This window comes from Mus caroli, chromosome 17 (assembly GCF_900094665.2).
Source record: "Mus caroli chromosome 17, CAROLI_EIJ_v1.1, whole genome shotgun sequence".
NCBI classification, from domain to species: Eukaryota; Metazoa; Chordata; class Mammalia; order Rodentia; family Muridae; genus Mus; species Mus caroli.
Genome location: NC_034586.1, coordinates 6,320,048 through 6,340,846, shown reverse-complemented (window position 1 = coordinate 6,340,846; position 20,799 = coordinate 6,320,048). Strand labels below are relative to the sequence as shown.

Below are 20,799 nucleotides of genomic sequence, written 5' to 3'. Positions count from 1 at the left end.
AGTGTCTATGTACTCTTCTCCCCTTCAGATGATTTGAGATGGACCACAAACATATAATTAGGTCCTACGATCAAAAGACAGCTAAGGAGCTTCTGAGAACTCCACAAGGTTCGGAACAGTGTACATGTGACGCAGATTCAATAATAACCAGTGATTACATTAAAGATGGTGACTCTAAATGCCAGGCTTGTCTGCGGCAGGGGGCTGCTGTACGCCTGGCTTTTGTTAGCTATTGTTTTCCTATATGCACAAGGAACAGATCGTGTTTCAAGCTTTTCAGGCTGTGTGCCACTAAATTACCAATGGATTTACATGGCTGTCAGGAACTAGCTTCACATGTTGACTTCTCCCATGCATGTGAGAAGTATGGAGCCTCAAAATTAGCAACAAAAAAAGAATGAGATTCATGTACTTTCAGGGAAATCGACTGACAGTAAGTAAACCCATAACCATGGCCTGCCCGTGATTGTCCATGCACACATCTCCCCTTCAGACTTGCCACGGATTGGCTGGCGCAGGGTGACCAGTGCATTGAGAATATCCAAGCTCCCCAAGCTTGGTGGAGAATAGTTTTCCAAGAGAAAAATCAATCATCATATCTATTTTTAATCAATACTCACCACCCGAATTTGTTAATGACAAATTACTAAGCATTAGTAACTCAAGAGTAGAAAAATACCATTTTTCTACTTTTTCCTTGAGATGAAATACCAGATGTTGAAAAGCTCCAAACTGCCTACCACATCTGAAAAGCATTTAAAACACTCACCTTCAATCAGTTTATAAATAGTGGACTATAAAGATTTGCAGGGAGGACCAAAACCTTCAAATGTACTTAAGAACTATTAAAGGAAACTCTACAGTTTAATTACTGGAAATATGTAGAAGCATTTTGGCGCTCATCTATTGAGTGGGTGGGCTGTTCATGTGAGGAGGAATCACAATTGCTGATTTAACTGTTTCCAGGGGGACGGAGGGGACAGTGGTGGAGGGTGGGGCTACACAGTTTAGATCTCCAAACCAAAGGGTGATAGTCCCAAACAGGCTGCTCCTTATCTCTCCACCAACCCACTCCTTTGTTTTAGTGCTTAGAAGACATTTTGCCTCCTGAGGTCACTCACCATTCATGTTCTTAAAGATGTTCAGGATCGGCAGGATCTGACGGTAGTAGGGCACCAAAGCTTCGCCCACCATCTCCGCGGACACAACCAGGTGCTGGAGAACCTTGAGCGTCACACAGATGACCTGTCTGTTTCGGAGGTTCAAGGCATCTATGTGGTAGAAAAACAAACAAGCAGCAAATATTGAGTGTGAATTCTATGATGTTGAGGCAAAGCTGTCGCGTGGATTCATTTAAATTGTGCTCTATTGGGGACCCAAGGGGTCCTTATTATTACAGTTCTTATGAGGCTAGCGCAGCCCCCTGCAGAGAATCACATCTTATTTGGCTACTGTTCATCCTCCCAGCTGATATGATCTCTTCACCAAACTTGAGAACACTTCTTTTCTTTCTTTGTTTCCTTTCCTCCCTCCTTCCCTTCCTCCCTCCCTTTTTCCTTCCTTCCTTCCTTCCTTCCTTCCTTCCTTCCTTCCTTCCTTCCTTCCTTCCTTCCTTCCTTCCTTGTTTTTGTTTGTTTGTTTTAAGACAAGGGTTTACTATGTAGCCCTGTCTGTTCTGGAAATCAATTTGAAGACCAGGCTAGTGTCCAACTCAGAGAGATCCCCCTGCCTCTGCCTCCTGGGGGGTGGGGTGGGATTAAAGGTGTGTGCCACTATGCTTGGCTACTTCTCCTATTTCCACACAGAAAAGAGGGTGGTGGTATGAGGAAGAAGAGAAAGGCAGGTGTCAGGGAGCATCAGACATCACCTAGTGTCAGTGCTTTAGATTACTGTACAGGCTATCAATAGATAAGCTTTTGTGATCTCTGTTAAGAATTCCTCCTGTTTTGTTTTTTTTTTTTTCTCCCTATTCCCTTTTCTCTGTGTGTCTATGTATGCGTGGAGGTCAGAGGTCAACACCAAATGTCTTCTTCAGTTGATTTCCATCTTAGTTTTTTGAGGCAGGGTCATTCACAGACTGGCTGGCCAGCAAGTCCCAGGAATTCTCCATTGATAGGCTTATAGGAATACATTGTCATGTCTAGCCTTTTGTGTGCCTGACTAGGGATTCAAACTCAAATGCTCATGCTTTTGTGGCATACTGTGTACCAACTGGGCCAGCTCCTCAGTCCTGATTTCCTGTTATTCTCAAAGCTAGTATCATGAAACAACCTTTATTTTTGAGAGATAGATGTTGGCTGGTGTGCACGTGGAGAAACTGTATATTGGTTACCAACACAGGTAGTATTCTTGGTAGGGGCGACCATGAAATGGCTGCATGGAGCATCCTGAGGAGGGGAGGGAGGTAGTGTTGGAAGTATAAGCATTCCATTAGAGAGTCAACCATAATAAGGAGTGACCAAAGGGATGCACACAGGCTTAGAGAACTGTTCCGAGTGCAAAGCAACAAGCCACTGCAGAGAAAGGACAAAAGGCAGCTAAATGACCTGGTGGGTCCATCTCTGCTGGGGCTGTAAAGTGCTCTTTGCTCCAGTGGGGACTCTGGACATTGATGTTAGCTGTGGGAATCTGGCCAATCATAGACACTTTCTTGGCCCTGGTTTCCTTAATCACAGCAGCCTGTCATTGGCTTTCTAAGGTGACTACATTAAAATGATTGAAAGGAAGAGTTACACAAAAGCATCTATTACGGAAGGCCTGAGGGTTGATAGGATGCAGAGCCCCTGACTACTCTAAAATACAAGACAAAGGCTCTTGTCTCTAAGATGTTCCACCTCCTAATGACAAAGGATCAACTATGACCTGAAAACAAGAGATAAAAGTAACCAGGCTGTCAGAATGATGGCCAGTGCACCAGGGAGGGGCCTCGTGCTTTTCTTGAATTTCAGCTCACACTTCCAACAGCTTTGGTCTTGCAGACAGATCACATTCAGTGTGTATCAGAGATGAGTTTACCTCTATAAGCCTCCTCTTTATTCTATAATGTGACCTGGCTGGCTCCCTGTTACTCAAGGTCAAATCCCATTTTTCATCTCTCATATTCCCTACATTGGAAACTTGTTTCTGCAGTGGAGTGTCCTTGAATTTATGTCTTCTGTCCCTCCTTTCCTTTGGTCCAGAGTCTCTATTCTGGATCTAGATCTTCATCCGCATCTTCTTTCCTCTGATTCTGGGTCTCTATCCTCACTGTCCCTCTGGCTCTGTGTTTCCATTCTCAAAGTTTCTTAGGCCCCGAGTCTCCTCCTTACCTTCTCTCCCCTGGTTGGTCCTGGGTCTCTCCCTTAGTCCTAAGTCTCCACCCTTACCCTCTGTTCCTCTAGGTCCTCATTCACATCTTCTCTTCTCTGGTTCTCTGTCTTCTTACTTTTCTCTTCTGGTCCTGAGTCTCCATATTTCTCTTGCTCATATCCAACTACCTGCTCAAAGAGCTTAATGTGGCCCTCTGCTTTTTCCCCTCAGAGTAAAGGACAAACTAGCCAGATCTAGAGAGGTAGTGAGAGTAAGTTTAAACTCAGCAGCAAAAAGTCTAAGAATTTGAAGCACCATTTAATGATTTCATAGGTACTTTCTGTGGAAACACTGGCAAGTTTTTAAAAATAAAGTTGAGGTCAGCTTTATCTTTTCCAGCAACAAACTGGTGGTTGATGAATATACACACTTCAGAGCAGCCTCACAACCTCTGGTCCAGTCAAGGCTACATTCCTGGTTGGTTTGAAAGTAAACATGAATGTAACAGACAGAGATGCTCAGCCTTAACTCTGGGAGCCCACCTAAATATAACCGCAGGACTTGGTCCGTCATTATAGCTTTTAAACACTTGCAGGCTGCACTGAATCTTCTGAAAAACAACTAAAAATAGAATGCTGTAATTTACTCTGCAAGCTGTGGGGATGGGACAGTCAGAAGAAGAGCTTTGGAGCCCTGGTGGGAGGGGGTAGAGAGGACCTTGCACGGTCAGCAGCCAGGCTGTTTCAAACAAGCATTGAGCATTTCTTTGTGCCAGGAATTAAACCTAGCACCTTATACATCTTAGATACTAATATTACATCTTATATACTAATAGATATAGTATCTTAGATACATCTTATATACTAATCCTCCTTCATCAGTGTTTGCTGAGAGTAGAGTGTGTTCCTCATAGTTGTAGGAATGGAAGGATTGAAATGAACAAGCTACAGATGCTAATATCCTCTCGGGGATGACATGGAAACAGACAGTAAGCTTATATCACAAGTATGCAGACTGTACTTGACAAGACAAGGTCATTAAGCAGCCAATCACAGGGTTAATCAACCTTGGTTCAGGATCGCTGAACTCTCCTCGACACAGGACAAATCTCAGCCATCAATAGATGCTATTCAGCCACAGAATTTTCCAGGCAGGGAGGGAGGTACACAGAGCCCTCCCCGGGGAAAGGCATCTGCTCCAGTTGTGTAGGTGAGAGTGCACTGTGGTTTTTAGGTTGCGTTAGCTGCTTTTTTTAGAACTCTGAGTGTAGTTTTCCTGAGTACTTTTTGGTGAGAGGCACATGTGTATGTAGGTGCACCCATGGACGACCTGCTGGAATTACCAGCAAGAACCAGACACTAGAGAGTCAGGTTTCTGTCCCTTCTGCCCATTCTTCTTTCCCTCCGATCACTTTCCAACAAGGGCCTCACAGTCATGCATAACTGTCCATTTTGTATTTTTTTTTTTTTTTAGGAAAATACAACAAACAAACACTTAAACATCAAAGGCAAAAAGGCCCATGAGGGACAAATGATGGGATGTGGCAGTTTTGGTGGCTGTAATGGCTTTTGAATGAGGTTTTCCATTGTGTGTGGTTTACAAAGGCTGCAATAAGATAGCCTTGTGTATGCACATCTACACCCAATGTCAGGGAAGAGACTTGCTCTGTAGACCTTATTGATGTCATATATATACATATATATACACACACATATGTCATATATATATATATATATATATATATATACACACACACACACATATACATATGTGTGTGTATATACTGGAGCTCACTGCGTAGGCTAGGCTGTCCGATGAGTAAACCCCAGGGCTCTGCCTGCCCCACCTCCCCTGTGCTGGGATTGCTAGTACACCAGCACCCCAGAGCTTTCACATGGGCCTTAGGGATCCAGCCCAGGCACTCAGGCCATCACCATCCCAGCCCCATGAGGATTTGCTTTTTATCTCGTCCATTTCCATTTTAGTTTATGTATTTTTGGTTCTCCTTCTTGAGGAATTGACTCTTCACATCAAGCCGGAAGCCTTTTTTGTTCTTCCATTCCCAGTGGAATTACAGAACTATGATTGGGAGTGGGGAGCAGGAATCACAGGTCTCTTCTTTTGAGAAAGCATGTTAGCAGATATAAAGAGAGTATGATTCTGGGGCTTAAGGAGATGTGTGTATTCTGCAGCTGTTGTCAAGTTGTAAAGCAAGGACTTTGAACTCAAGATTTTAGGTTTTGAAAGGTGTAACACGAAGAGTCTACTGACATTATAGAACCTTTCTATTCAGGAAATTGGATTTCTATTGTACTGCTTACTGCCTTCAAGTGTAATCAACAGGATGGAGCTTACAGATATAGAGAAATTGCTGGAGAATAAGGAAAAACAATTTGAAGCCAAAGTGGTAAAATTTATTCATCTTAGATGGTTATAAGCCCTGCGTACAATTTCCTTAGGCCTAAAAGTCCATTATTGCTAGGAATTTCGTGAAGTGAGAGTGTTTCCTACCATTAGATATGATTTGCTATTGTGGATGAGAAGACACGGGAACATCACCAGTGGATCGTCCTTGTTTAAAGTTAGAAACACCAAACAAAATCAAAGGCAAACATGAAGTCCAAAAATACTTCTGACATGTGCCATAAAGGTTAATATCGGTAGCATACAAATAGCCACCATAATCTAGTGAAGGAACCCATCAAGACTGTCTAAGAATATGAGCAGATAATACAGAGGTTAATATACACAAGTGAGCAGTTAATAGTCTAGAATGTTCAGATTCATTGGTAATCCAAATAACATTGGAGTAGCATATTAGCAAAAAAAAAAAAAGTCATTGAAATATTATCATTCAGAGCAGAAGCAAGTTTGGGAGAAGAGAGACTTTAACAGATGCTGTGGCATAGACAGGTGCAGCCTTTCTTCAGGGCATCACTTCTTAGAGCCATACAAATGCCTGTGATACTTAGCCCAGCACTTCACCTGCATGGGCCTTTAGCCTAAGTATGAAGGTATGTGCTCAATGATGAAAGAATGCTGAAACCAGTATTGCTTATGATTGGGAATAATCAAAACATCCCAAGACTATCGGATTGTTAAAGAAGACAATACATCTACAGGGTAGAAAGTTATTTTAGTATATTTATTTTAATTTTTGAATTGTTTTAGGACCATTAATGTAATTGAGCACTGGGACTTTCTTTGTATTAAGTATTTTATTGTTCTTATAAGCAACTCTTCTATTTGCTTAAACAGATTTGTTTAGAAGGCATCAGTTACTGACATGCTCAAGGATGCAGTCACCAGCACTTTTTGATATTTATACTCACAGGTTCTATGTGAGCGGAAGGAACGATGAGGACTCCTATCTCCCGCACAGTCCTTTCATTCTTGTAGCTGAAGCTGGGTCTGGGCATTGCACACACTGAGTGCCTGGTGCTGGCAGTTGAGCATGAGCTTCTATGGTGTGTGCTAGCATTGGTAATGCAGGGCTCTTCTCTCAGAGCACCTTGCCCCTCTGTACCCAGATGTCCACTCAGTTCACCTTGAAGAAGCGGGATGCCATATGATGCCAAAAGAAGGACTTAGCTTTGGTATCATTTTCAGAGTGAAATCAAATGACCATGTTTGTTTCAAGTGGGCATTGCTGCTAAGAGGCACTAGTATAATCCCTACATTGGTTGAGGAAAGGTCATTACATTTGCCACAGTTTTCAATGGTCATCAAGGACCCACAAGGCCTTATGCAAAGTAGGGGATTCTGGGGTGCAAAATAGAAGGCGGGCAGACAGAACAATTTCCAGGATATAGGAGCCCAGTCTTTCCTGAAGGAGGGCAGGAAGAGCACATTCTTCTAAGCCTCATAGCAATTTCTGGTACAATTTTAGGAGTGATTATCTGGGCAAGCAATTTGGATCGTATAGGAAGACAGCAGGGGTTATTAGTAAGCTGAATTTGCTCACTGGATGAAGGCTAACCAAGCTAACATAACATATTCTATACTTTCTCACAAAGGAGACTGTAACCAGAGTGCTTTAGCAAGACATCTGACCACAACTGCCTGGCTGTTCTAGTCGTTAAGACATAGAGATGGAAGGCTAGCTCAATTGACAGACAGTGAGTATGCTTGGAATACTTGGAGCCCAGGGCTTTCCCCAGCACCACAGAAACTGGGTGTAATGCTGCATTAGAGGTGGAGACAGGAGGACAGAGTTCAAGACTATCCCTCAGCTACACAGCAAGTTCCAGGCAAGCCTAGGATATGTGAGACCCCACCTTTAAAACAAACAAACAAACAAACAATACTATCACCCAAACCCAAAAGGTTATAAGGGGGATTAAGAGTTAGGATTTCCCCTTTCCTTTTCTTGTTATTCCTGTGTGAATAACTTAGTTCCCAGGAGCATGCCCTGAGGTTTTGGGATCAACCTTTCCTTGGCAGGATATGTCAGAGGTCAGTACCTGAGCCATTTCAGTCCCATAGAAATAATTTCTTTTGTAGATTGAGTGCATCTTATTGAACTGAAACAAATTTGGTGCCTGCTTGTTGAGAATATACCAAGAGAAGGAAACTAAGGCACACACACACACACACACACACACACACACACTTTATTTCCCAGTAATGTTCTCATTACACAATCCTATGACTCCTCTGGACAATGGTATTTCTAATCTCCTGGGAAGGGTGAAAGAATTAAATGGCCTAACACTACAGAGCTCAGTAATGCAAGCTGGAGTTTTCCTGAGTCCAAAGCCTGCATTCCTAATAACTGTGCTCCTCTCTCTCGTGGCATCTCCTCAGTCATGAGGCACTGTCCCATGGCCTGGTACACACTGGGACCAGGCAATGAGGAGATCGTTAAAAATGCCAGTGAACTGACTCTAGCATGGACTCAGCAGGGAGCCTTCACCATGCTGGGTCCTGGGCATCAGCGGTTTGTTCTTAGAGAATAAGTCACAGTCACAGAGACAAAGCTCATGACATTTTTCAGAAAGCAGGGTAGGCTGTCTGAGCATGCTATTTCAGACACACAGACAAATGTTTGTGTTTTTTTCACTGTCAGACTTTATTGGCTTTTTAATATATTCACAAGGTACACTGGTTTCATTGGCAGCAGTATGAACTCTCAGACCGCACAGCAAAGGCATGCACAGGTTATAGAATGGCTGAGAAAGCTTAAGGAGGCTACAGCAGAGAGTTCAGGGAGTTTCACGGAGGCCCTACCAAGAGGCAAGAGAGTCCATGTGGGAGTAAGATAAATAACCTGCTGGAGGTCTGCTGGAGAGACTGCTAGAGGGTCAAGTTTTGAGGTCACAGTTGGGTGAGCTCTGTGGTCTAATCAGGATGCAGAAGTGAGCTGCAGGATCATCGAGGGCACAGAGGCAAAGGACAGGACTGGGTTCAGATGAACATAGAGGTGGACAGACCCATGGAATGTCCAGATGGGTGAGTGGGTAAATGGGCAGACAGGCAGGCAGTCATTTGGGTGGGCTGTATCAACAGCGAGGAGTCAAGCTGAGCTGAGGTCTCTGGGATGGGTTGGGACTTCTCTCATGGACTGTTGCATAGATGCACACACTAGGTAGTTAGTCAGGTGACAGATCTGAAGAGGCCATAACCACAGCCACGTGAGGCAGCCAGGTGAAGCTGGTAGACCCTTTCCTTAGTCTATTGAGCTCAGTGAGTTTGCAGGCCCAGTTTTCAAGATATAGTTTTAGTATACCTATGATTTCATTGTGTCTCCATTTACTTTGATAAATTAAAGCAGCACGTTTATCCTTAAGAATGTATTACTTAACAAGTGGTGCCTTGTGGTATCAGACAGTTCTATTCATGTGTCCACCAAGGCACAAGACTCTTCCTAAGTTGTAAGTACCTGTGGCTTGTTCCTAAGGCATAAGCCATGGTGACTAAGGCATTGTCACTCAAAGTGGGGTTAAATGCTACCTGTAAAATGGAGTCTCTCCAGGCAAAGCACTGGAAAACATACTGTGTTGTTGTTTTCTTTTTAACACAGTATGGTGTCACTAAGAACAGTGCACAACTTGAATCTGTATCCACTGTGGAATAATGTCATGGCCACCTGCTGTCTATATGAGGCTTTAGCTTGGGTGACTTAAAGATGTCAACATTAAGTCAGAGGATGATGGTGGCATTTTCATATTCATGCTATATGCTCTGTTGAAAGCTTTAAATGTAATAGTTCATTTTGCCACAGAAATGATCCAATATGTTGGGGGCCATTGTCCCCATTGTGACAATAAGGTGTTCCACCTCAGTACTGAGCATGGACATTGGCTTGTTTGAGACAGGAAAAGATTGCCTGTCAGTGCCTGTGCTTGTTTCTGGCACCTTCTCTCTGACTCTGTTATGACTTTCTGGCATGGTCAGCTGTCATCTCTGCTTCTGTCACTCTTGCCACTGTTATGCTTTTACAACGCATCTCTGATGTCTTTGTTCACATAGGATGTGACTTCATGACATGACCAGAAGGATTTTTAGTTTTGAAAGGTGAACACGTGCGTGATCAATATCTCAGAGGTTGTCATCTAGCCTCTGCCCTGGACTAACACCAAGGTGCCTTCAATGGGTCTACTGTCATCAGTAGACTCACACGGTGACACAAGATTTTCTGTTATAGTTCTGTTTAGATGGAATAGTGAAGACAACATGGCAATGGCCAGGTTAAGTGTGATGAAAAAAATGTGTCTAACAGTGAGATTCCACAGCCCGTGTGGCTGGGAGTGCTTTCGTATGGCTGCTTTCCCAGGGGCTCAACTCATTAAAGCTCTCCAAGGTTTCTACTTCTCTCCTCCTCTAGAAATGAGGAGAACTCTCCTCCTGACCTTGATGGTATAGAATATTAGGCCCGAACTAGAATGTGGGTCATAGGCCATGGCTTTGCTAATTAATGTGCTTTGTTTGTTCTTAAGAAGGCAACAGGGGAAGGCAGTCTTTAGTGCCAGGTTACTGACAGCTCACAAGTGGAGTCTCCCTGTGGGGGAAATAGGTTCTAAATTATAAGAGTCTTAGCTGGTCTCTCTTCCCTTGATAGCTGCAGATTTTCAATTGCTATTCGAATGGGTCTCTATGGGCTAAGCTTGCCATAGCATCAGATAATCCTAGATATCAGACTGGTCACTTCTTGATCATGGCACATACCCATGCCTCCCTTTACAGTCTATTGGAAGAGGCAGACTCCTGGCTCTCCAGAATTGGATATCCAAGAAATGTAGAAGAAGAGAGTTTGGAAAGCCATCTCTTCTTGTCCTCATCTTTACTATGTGTGGGTGATACACTGTAGACTACTTGGACAGGTAAGCCCCCTTTCCCTTGGTCACAGCTCTAAAATCTCTGGGCATGTGCAGTCGATGCACATGTCTAATTTCTCTGGAATTGCAGAGGTACAGAGGTACCGGCGCTTGGTTTTACTTACAGGTGTGAAGGTGAGCCGAGTCTCCCCGGATCTACTTGGGATAAGCTGATATCAATCATCTTCACATACCATAGCAGAGAGTGAAAAAAATTAGCCACCACAGCAAATATGTCTGAAGTGAATTTTAAGTCATGGGAGCTACTTTATGAAGAGCAAAACTTTATGAAGACAGTTTAAATCATGTTTCTTTTTTAGTATCTTGTAATCAAAATAACCCCAAGCAATTTACCTCTTTTCCGAATTTTCAAAAATAAAGGTCTAATTGTTCTTCTTGAATTAAAACCATTTTTTTGCAGTTTATTATCAATTTCGAAATAATGCACTTGTCAAATTTTGAAACATGAGTAAAATGACTAGGTCATTAAAAGGGAAATGTATGCAAGCATGTTTGCTAATTAAGACTTGTCAAAACATGCTCTTGCTTTGTGACACATTTTATTCCTTCACATCGGTCCCTTCTTCTTTCTGTTCATCCATTGGATGTCATTTTAGGAGAATATTCTGTTTTCTGAGTGTTTGTACTCAAGCTTCTTGAGCCAGAAGTCACTATGTTCCCTCCTACTCAGCCACAGCAACTGGAGAAGCTGGGCATGTGCCCTCAGCTGGTGCAGCCAGCCAGGTGACCTTAGCTCATTAGAGGTGTCCTAATGAGGGCACTGGCTTGTGCCCCTTCCACACGACGACTGCCATTGTTTCTATAAGTTGGTGTAGCCAGGGCCACCTCTCCTCCAGCAGGTCATCTCACAAGTGCATACTGCTGGTCATAAACAAAAATATCTCACTGGGAGACTTAGATAAACAGAAATTTACTCTCATAACATCTGTCTTCTAATGGACAGGAAGCCTCGTAGGATTACAGTCTTTAATTGGGGTTTCAGGATAGATAGGCATCTCTACAAGGCACTTTTACACAAGGCCCAGCACATTAGCAGATCCAAATGGCCTCATCCTACTTTTAAAAAAATGGCGTCTTATATACATCTCAGTGAGGAGAACAGTTATGTACGTCATTATATTGATTTTGGAAATGTATGATGCATTTCTTGTGCATTAGCCAGCCCATTAGATGCTGCGGGGACAGAGTACTGTTTAACAGTATATTCTAAGTGACATAAACTACAACGTCCTGCTGGAGAGGGTGAAAGGCAGAGACAAGACTGGAGCTGGGGGGAAAGACTGTAAGGAGGCATAAAGAAAAATTAATAGAGGAGCAGGACTTTGAAGGCCATGTAGTGCTGAGGCATGTGAGCTGATGACAGCAGACATAGAATTAGGAAAGAGCCAAGCAAGTTCTATGGTGAGTTTTCTGTCACATAGGCCAATGGAGGCAGCCACTGAGAAGGTGACAAACTTGTTGGCACACCCTGGGAACCCAGAGATATCACCAAGGAGGGTGGTGATAGGTCTGGGAGGCTAAAGCTTTTGTCTAAGTTAAGGTGTAATGGTCTGGGTGGAAGAAAGCATCGGGCAGCATGACTTGATGCCTCATGGGGTGGGGGACAGGGAGAAAATGGAGAAAGGGTCTTAGAAGGAAGAGATTTGTAGCAGGGGTGTGTGAGAAATCTGCATGCAAGCCCCACCTAGCTGACTTCTAAGACTCACACAGGGAGGAGGTCCCTGTGGGCCAGATGGTGAGCACGAGCAGATGAAAGCGGCCGAGATGAAAGGCGCTTCGCTGTGTCCTCCACAGGGAGGCCAAGCTGGGTGGCTGCGTCTCAGGGGCTAACTGTCCACAGGACTGGAAGTTGCAGTCTTCTGTGGAACATAAGAGGACACAGAGGTCCTGAAACATGCTTATGCATAATGTCTAGGGTAAGTTTGGACTCTTGGGTCTTGCTGAGGTGGGACAAGCTCTGCACAGAGTCTGGCTGTTGAGCAGTGACTAGAAGTGAGAGGTGTCACTTTCTGGATGAGGAGATGAATTGTTGTATTCTCTATGGGAGACTCCCTTGCTTTCTCCAGTGCTGTTACCAGCATTGTCAATCAGGCTGGGCTCCAGAGTTGCCATAGTACAGGCATCCCCCACTAACCCTTAGGAATGTGCACTTTCTTGCTTTAAGTAACTCACTGTGTTATGTTCTAGGGCTTAGGGACTGGTTGCTATTGTAAAGCCTACTGTATTCTGATTGATACAATTTTCTTTATCATAATCAAAGAACCCTATTCTTTGTCTTTAAAACTATAAAGGGCTCTTTCTAATAATTTCAAGATATCAAGCAACATTTGAGCTTTGATCTGCTCCCTCTCAATTTTCTTGATATTATCACTTAGGATTCATTCTTCCATTGGTGTCTGCTGATGCTTTCTCTATAGCTAATTAAGATGGCCACTTGGTTTGATCTTCTTTAATGTGCTTTATATTTCAGGCTATATATTTTTTTTCTAAATGAATGTTTCCTCACACTGTACAAAAAGCATATTATTTGAATTTAATTTCTGGCAATATTCTTGTGAATTTTTGTAATTTCATTGAAACATTTTCATTATTGTGCCACTAACATGCTTTCTAATGTATAAATAATTATTATTTCTTACTTGGCTCATGATTATTTACCAACACATATCTTACTTTCAAAATAGAAATGTTTCAGCTATCATTTTAGAGATTGATTTTTTTGTACAACTTACATTTTTATCATTCAATGTGTTTTATGTGATTTCCACCTTTGGTGCTTTCTCTGAGTCTCGTCTTAGGCCCAGAATACGACTGATTCAGTGGATGCTCTGTCTACACTGTGGCCATGGTGACTTGGAGCTGTACACACAGTACTGAGGTCCAGGTGTGGTTCACATTCTGACTCTAGCATTTGGGAATCGTGTGACATAGCACCATTTTCCATTTCACATGACTGAGTTGGACACCCCCCCCCCCACACACACACATCTTGGAAGCAAGGTGGCCGACTCCCAGGGCTGCTGGAAGGATTGACTGATCCAATTCCAGAAAAGCCCAGTGAAAGCTTGCAGACTGAGAGCAGTACTGGGCGTTGGTGCTACAGTGAGAGACTTTTATATAATATCCTCAGTCCTTTGCTTAGCTGTTCGTGAAGAAGAAAGCAATATGGTGGCCTGGGAGATGCTTTATAAAGAAAGCACTTGCAGCATGAGCCAAGTGGGTGTGACATTACACTTGTAATCCTAGCTCTTGGGAAGCAGAGGCAGGGATTGCTGGAGCACATTATATAGCTAGAGTAGTCTCAGTCATGAGCTCTTGGCTCAACCAAAATGGTTTATGGGGCTCCACAAACCTGAGTGAACACAGGCTTCTAAGTGTATATGAACACATTCACATACATGCACAACACATGCACACATCTATCCCTGCATATTAAAAAAGAATAGTATCTAAATGATCTTAATAATAATATCCATACATTTGGTAGAACACATGTATTTGAAGTTTTATATCATGATGACAGAGTTTCTTTTCATTGTCCAAGGATGCCAATAAAAATGACAATTTCTAATTTTTTGTCTGATTTTGTTTTTGTTTTGAGATAGGATCTTGTGTAGTGTAGACTAGACTCAAACTTGACCAGACCCTGACCTTTACCTTGAAATCCTGACAGCAGCATTTTACAGGTGAGGGAACAGTGCCACACAGAGAAGTGTAATGTGCATCAGGTTGTAGCAGCTGCATGTTAGAGTCAAAAATTCCAGCTGGGAATCAGATTCTGGTCTGCTCTTAACTAACATATTAACTTGCTTAACTTAATGCTAACAAAGGAACAGTCGGTTTATGTAGAAAGGCATGAGGTACTGTTACCTCTCTCTCCAAAACGCCCTTCAAGAACAAACAAATCTAAGGCAAATCAGCATTGAGAGATGAGAGACTAACACAGTATATTAATAAAGGAACAAGATGCTAATTAAAAGAATATCAGAAAAAAAAAGGAAAACTTAAGAAGGACTGAGATAAAATGTTTTAAACTTGGGAGGAAAATGTTTAAAATGTTTTTGTGGAAACAGGCACTAAACAGGGACACAGTGAAACTAACAGAAGTTATGAAACAAATGGACTTAACAGATATCTACAGAACATTTTATCCTAAAACAAAAGGATATACCTTCTTCTCAGCACCTCACAGGACCGTCTCCAAAATTGACCATATAATTGGTCACAAAACAGGCCTCAACAGATTAAAAAATATTGAAATTGTCCCATGCATACTATCAGACCACCATGGATTAAGGCTGATCTTCAATAACAACATAAATAATGGAAAGCCACCATTCACGTGGAAACTGAACAACACTCTTCTCAATGATACCTTGGTCAAGGAAGGAATAAAGAAAGAAATTAAAGACTTTTTAGAGTTTAATGAAAATGAAGCCACAACATACCCAAACTATCACTAGATGGGCCATTACTAGAAAGAGAGGCCCATTGGACATGCAAACTTTATATGCCCCAGTACAGGGGAACGCCAGGGCCAAAAAATCGGAATGGGTGGGTAGGGAAGTAGGGGGGAGGGTATGGGGGACTTTTGGGATAGCATTGGAAATGTAATTGAGGAAAATACGTAATAAAAAAAAATTTTAAAAAAAAGAAGTGGAAAAAAAAAGTACAGGAAATTTCCAGGATGTAGAACTATGAGGCAGGGATGCAAAAACAAGCAAAGAGCAGAGAGCTTAGGGGAGAGCAGCTCGTAGTACACAAGGCACTGCTCAGGAGGTCTGAGGCAGGAAAAGAAAACAGAGAAGTCACTGAAGCAACAATGTCTGGCGAGTATCTACTACCAAGATGTGTGCCTTTCAACTCAAATTTCCCAGTAAAATTAATGGGAAAAGAACCAAAACATATCAACATGGAACTTTTAATCTCCAGAAATAACAAAAAGATCCGAGTGATTGGTGGAGAAATGAAAGGCCAGTGAAGTGCAAATTATAACATTTTTTACAATCAGGGTCTCTCTACAAAGCCCCGGCTGTCCTGCAATCCATCCGTGCAGACCAGGCTGGCCTTGAATTCACAGAGCTCTGCCTGCCTCCGCCTCCTGCATGCTGGGATCAAAGGTGTGCACTGTAATGCCAAGCAAACTCTAATATTTTCAAGACATATCTTGGCAAGTCACAGAAATGTGACCTTAAATTTCTAAAGAAAAATTATTCTCAACACTACAAAACTGATAGTCAAGTTTTATGGATTTTTCAATTTCTAAGAACTAAAAGTTACAGCCTTCCTGCATCTTCAGGAAGTTGCTGGAAGGCGTGCCCTGGTGTGATGGTGAGGAAGCACACTGTCAAGGAGCAAGGTCACGTGCACGATGCCAGAGCTCTCGGCAGGTCAGCGACACATGGTCCTGGCCATGGTGACAGGGTGGCGGTCAAAGAATTACTGACTCCAGAAATAAAACAAGTGGCTATCTGATGTCTGAACACTTGGAAAGCTGCATTCTCTTACCAGGGATTAAGACGCATCAGGAGATTTATGAAAGGCTGAAATCAAGCAGGCAAGAGAGCCACCGTAAGTTACCCAGCAGGGTAAGTTATACTTCTAGTGTAGTAAGTGACTGTCAGTGATTAATAAAGTATAAAAAGTGGATTGTTCATTTAATGAAAATTGACATATTGGTACTGTTGTCAGGATGGAACAAAGGATGTTTCCAGGAGAGAGGTAAATTCTTATCAGTGTACGGGGACCACGGCTTCGAACAGAATGAGTTTCCCTCATGTGCTCCTGAAGAAAAAACTTTTCTCCTGTAATGCGAGAATCCCTTCTCCAATTTCTCTGTGGGCACAGCGGGTGCCTTGTGTTCCTTTCCCTTCTTGCACACAGCCTTGACAGTGCCTTCCCTGCATATCACATGCTGGACCATCTGTTGCGTTCATGCATGGCTACTCAGAGTGTCTATGTATTTCTGTAACCATCCACATAATGGATAAAGTGGAATCTCTCCATTCCATAAGTAGAATGGAGAGACTTAGCCTTCATTTACTTCCCACAATTCACTCTGCACCTGTGGTCCTGTACCAGGCTTTCACAGCAGTGTCTGGTCACATAAGCTCCCTTTCTGTCATGGCTGGCATTGCTGCAGCCTGGCAGCTTGAAAGAATTGTGGCATCTTTGCTCCCTCCATGTCTACATTGTCCAAGGTTTCCCAGCCTCTATTGCTTGGTAGAGAGTCCAGGTTTGAAAGGCAAAGATGAGATACTGGATGATCAACAAGCGTCTTACCTCTTCTGGGGAGGGGTCTATCTATGATCTACTCTTCCTCTAGAGACAGGAGGCATCAGGTTAAACAGATGGTTACTCTCCAGTTTTCAGTGCACAGAGAGTCATGAAGATCAAAATTTTATTGAGACTACGCTCATCAACATAAACCAATATTCTTTATAGCCTTGGAACTTCTTAGTATTAAATTTTACTTTAATTTTTTTTTTAAATTTTGTGTGTGTACATGGGTGTGTGTATTCCATACAGTGCATTTGAAGGTCACAGGGCAACCTTAGGTGTCCTGCCCATGTCTTCTACCTTGTGTCAGTGCCTCTTCATGTTGCTGTTCTGCTGTCTGCCATGGCTCTCGAGCTTCTAGGGATTCTGCCAGCCACCTCTCACCCCAGCGCAGGAGCACTGAGAGCACAGACATGCACCACTGTGTGAGCCTTTATAGAGGTTGTAGGGGCTTAACTTAGGTCCTCACATGTTCCTGGTAAGCATTTTATCCAACAAGCCATCTCTCCAGTTCCAAAATTTACTTTTCTAAAAATAAAATAAGCTAAGCACTTGTGCCTTTAAAAATGTCTTTTCTTCATGTTTAGGCAATATTTTGTTCAGGAGAGTTTATGTTCAGATTGTATTTTGTCCTTTGTGAGCAGATTGGAAAGTTAATTTTCCCAGCTGATGGAGCTGATTTCATGTTCGTCATCTTTATTACGTGCTTTTTTAGGGAGCTCCTTCTTTGCCTTATTTGTTGGCTTGGAAAGCTTAGACTCCAACTTTCCTGGATTTTGAACCACCACAAAATTATCACATCACTTTGTGTAGTTGTGAAACTCTTTCCTGCTGAATACTTGACTTAACTCTTAGGAGTGGTGACTCCTGGTCCTGAGGTTTACAAACTCTGAGATCCCTCTTTGGGAATCACAGGGTTAGGGGCATCCTCCATGTGTTCTCACCTGGGAGCACAGCATGGCTCCCCACCTGATAACCTCCCTTTCACTTTGCAGCCTGGGCTTCTGCTGTGAACTGTGAGCTCTAGTTACCTTTTTTTTCTTGATGCTCAGCATTTTGCCTGATGTTTGAAGGAGTTTTTGTTCTCCATCCTTTTGTCTCCTTCTCTTTCTTCTATCTCTCTTCTTCCTTCTCTCTATCCACCCTTCCTTCTTTCTTTGGCAAGTGTGGTTTGAGAAGGGCGCTTCATTCATTTTCTTTGTGCCATGTGAATTTTTGACTGCATGGTCAAGGAGGTAGTTTTTCCTCACAACCTGTCTTTGCTATACCTCTGCCTTTGGTTTCCATTCTTGTTGTCCCAGAACTTTTCTGGGCAGTACCCATGTTCAGTTCCATTTGGGTCCCACCTTCCCTGTTAATTTTCTTTGCTCACCTGTGTTTTGTAGACTTGTCTTTTCTATGTCTGCCTCTTCACAGGCCTACACTTTTGCCCTAGTGCTAGGCAGCTGGCATTTTTTCCCCCAACTCTCTGGAGACTTTTGCTCTCCTCTGGCTTGTGAGTTTCCCTTACTACATTCAGATTGGCTTCTTTGTATGTGACGTCTTCTCCTCTTTAGGACCAGGCTGGGGAGGGGGAAGGGGTGAGGAGCAGGTGCACAATAATGCCTAGAATTTCAAGAATAGCAAACAACATTCTACATGTTTATATTTCTTCTGCTTCAATAGGCAATCTAACAGTATTCTTTTCCTTTGGTCATTCCAGGTCTTCTTTCTGTTTCTCTCTGTCTCTGTCTGTCTGTCTGTCTGTCTGAGGCAGCATGTATGCATGTGTGTGTGTAGCGTGCATGCGTGCCTGTGCATGTGTGCCTGTGCATGCCTGTGCCTGTGTGTTTGGGACTTTGCCCAATGTCCCATCCCGTACTATGGTGCTGCTCTTCAGTTGGCCAGAGTGGAAGACACAGTTGCAGTTTCTACTAGCCCTTTTCCCTTCTCCTGGCTCCATTTTCAACCCTCTTTTGCATTTGACATGTGCAGAGTCAAGATGCTCACTGTGGCTGCTCGCTGGCTTGGGATAATTGCTCCTCATCTTAACTAGATCAAATATTAATCCATAATTCTCAGGCCAGACTGCCAGAGCACTATTTCTTTTCTCCCTTTCCCACAACAAAACATCTTACTATTGTTTCTAGCAATCTGTGCTGTGCTACTTTATCAATACCCTGACTATTTTATCAAGGACATTCCATTACTCACCCTGAGTATAATGGGCTAAATTATTTTGGAGCTTCTAACCCAGAATAACTTGAGAGTGGAAACTGAGAGAAAGGAGCAAAGGTGTTTTTTTTTGTTTTTGTTTTTTTTGTTTTTTTTTTTTTGTTTTTTTGCCATGAAGTGATATAAATGGAAGAGGTAGTAGGTGCTAATTTGGCTACTGTAAAACATGAGACACTTTTCTTTGAAGCCTGATAAAGCTTGGGTCCTGAGTAGATAAACAAGAAAAAAGAGAAAAATTATATATTTATTATATATTTTTTTGCAGTTTGGAAATAAATACTAGACCTGATGAGTGCATCTGTGTTTCACTTTAGGATTATTAGTTTTGTAATTTTTAAGAAATAAATCCCAGACTCTGGGAATGCACAGAGGCACCGATCCTACGTCTTTTCCTCACAGTGAGTTAATCCATTTTGCTCTGCCTTCGTAGAAAGTAATCAGAACTGCTAGCTGGTGATGGTAAGGTTAATTTTTGCCCCTGGATAAAATCACAATTATACTAATAGTATAGTTTAAAAACAAGGTACACACAGCTGTTACATGTTATGCCAATTATGTACATCAGCCTGTTTCTAGATCAATTAGCCTCATTCCAGCATTCCACCTGAAAGAGGTGTTTTATGCACATGGCATTTCCCACTGAGGACTGAAACTTGCATGATGCTGCATAGAGAATCAGTGTTTGGCCCTGAGAAATGTTTGACTTCCAGTGACAGGATGACGATGGGTATTTGGTGACATCACCTTGGACTGCCATGCAACAGTCAGCACCAGGAACAGATTGTCCTGGCTATTGGAACCTTGTGCTACCAAATGTCATTTGGTCAGGTTTTCCCTGACAAAATGTTTCTGTTTATCAGCAAATGTGTGGGTGCCATCAATTCTGTCTTCATAATGCTATGCTCCTTCAGTTTATTTACGTGTCTTCAAATACAGACCAAACAGATTGACAGTCCCTTCACCTAGGGTTGCCACTCTCTGCTATGATCTGCTTTAATTGCAAAAAAAAAAAAAAAAAAAAAANAAAATATTGCATAGGAACTGTCTCTGCTCTGGAGCATCTTCCTCGGGGGAACATGGAAGGCTCCCACCGAGGCTTCCATCCTAACGCATTGTATTTTAAGGAGTAGGACAGTGACCTGGTCTTTATTGTCCTTCCCATGGGTGTAGGAGAAAAAGGTCAGATGGTTCCTGGTGAGAACATTCTGGCCCCTGGTTTTGTTTATTTGTTTTTTTTTTTTTAAGGAAATCAGTATTATTCCTTACTTAAAATTAATACAGTATATACAATTCTACAGGCATACATGTACATTTATAGTTAAAATAAGATTTTCCAATCCCACCTGGCTGACAATGCTCTTCCCAAGACAAACAGACAGACTATGAAACAAAAATTCCAATTCTAGGCATAAGAAACACCTTTTTGAATTCTTGGTCAAGGGAGTCAAAGAGATTCCTTAAACATTACAGGCTATTGTTGGGGCTTTTGGTTGCCTTCCAAAAGTCAAAGATAACTCCCTATTGCTGAAGACAGCATGTACTTTTCAATACAGGTCCCAGAGGATCCATACTGGATATGATTTGAAAGCACCCGCCCTGAGGACTAGGCTTCATAGTACAGGTTAGAATGCAAACTCTAAGGATGAGAAGCAACCAATAGTCCTATCAAGCTACGATGCTT

General features: G+C 42.5%; 1 protein-coding gene across 1 annotated transcript in view; it reads right to left on the bottom strand.

Moving 5' to 3' along the window:
• Pacrg (parkin coregulated) overlaps window positions 1-20,799 on the bottom strand; it is a 447,117-nt gene that overhangs the window by 174,413 nt on the left and 251,905 nt on the right. The window contains exon 4 of the mRNA XM_021186392.2: window positions 1,122-1,271. Coding sequence (XP_021042051.1) covers window positions 1,122-1,271 — 150 coding nt within the window. The remainder of the gene's footprint in view (window positions 1-1,121; window positions 1,272-20,799) is intronic.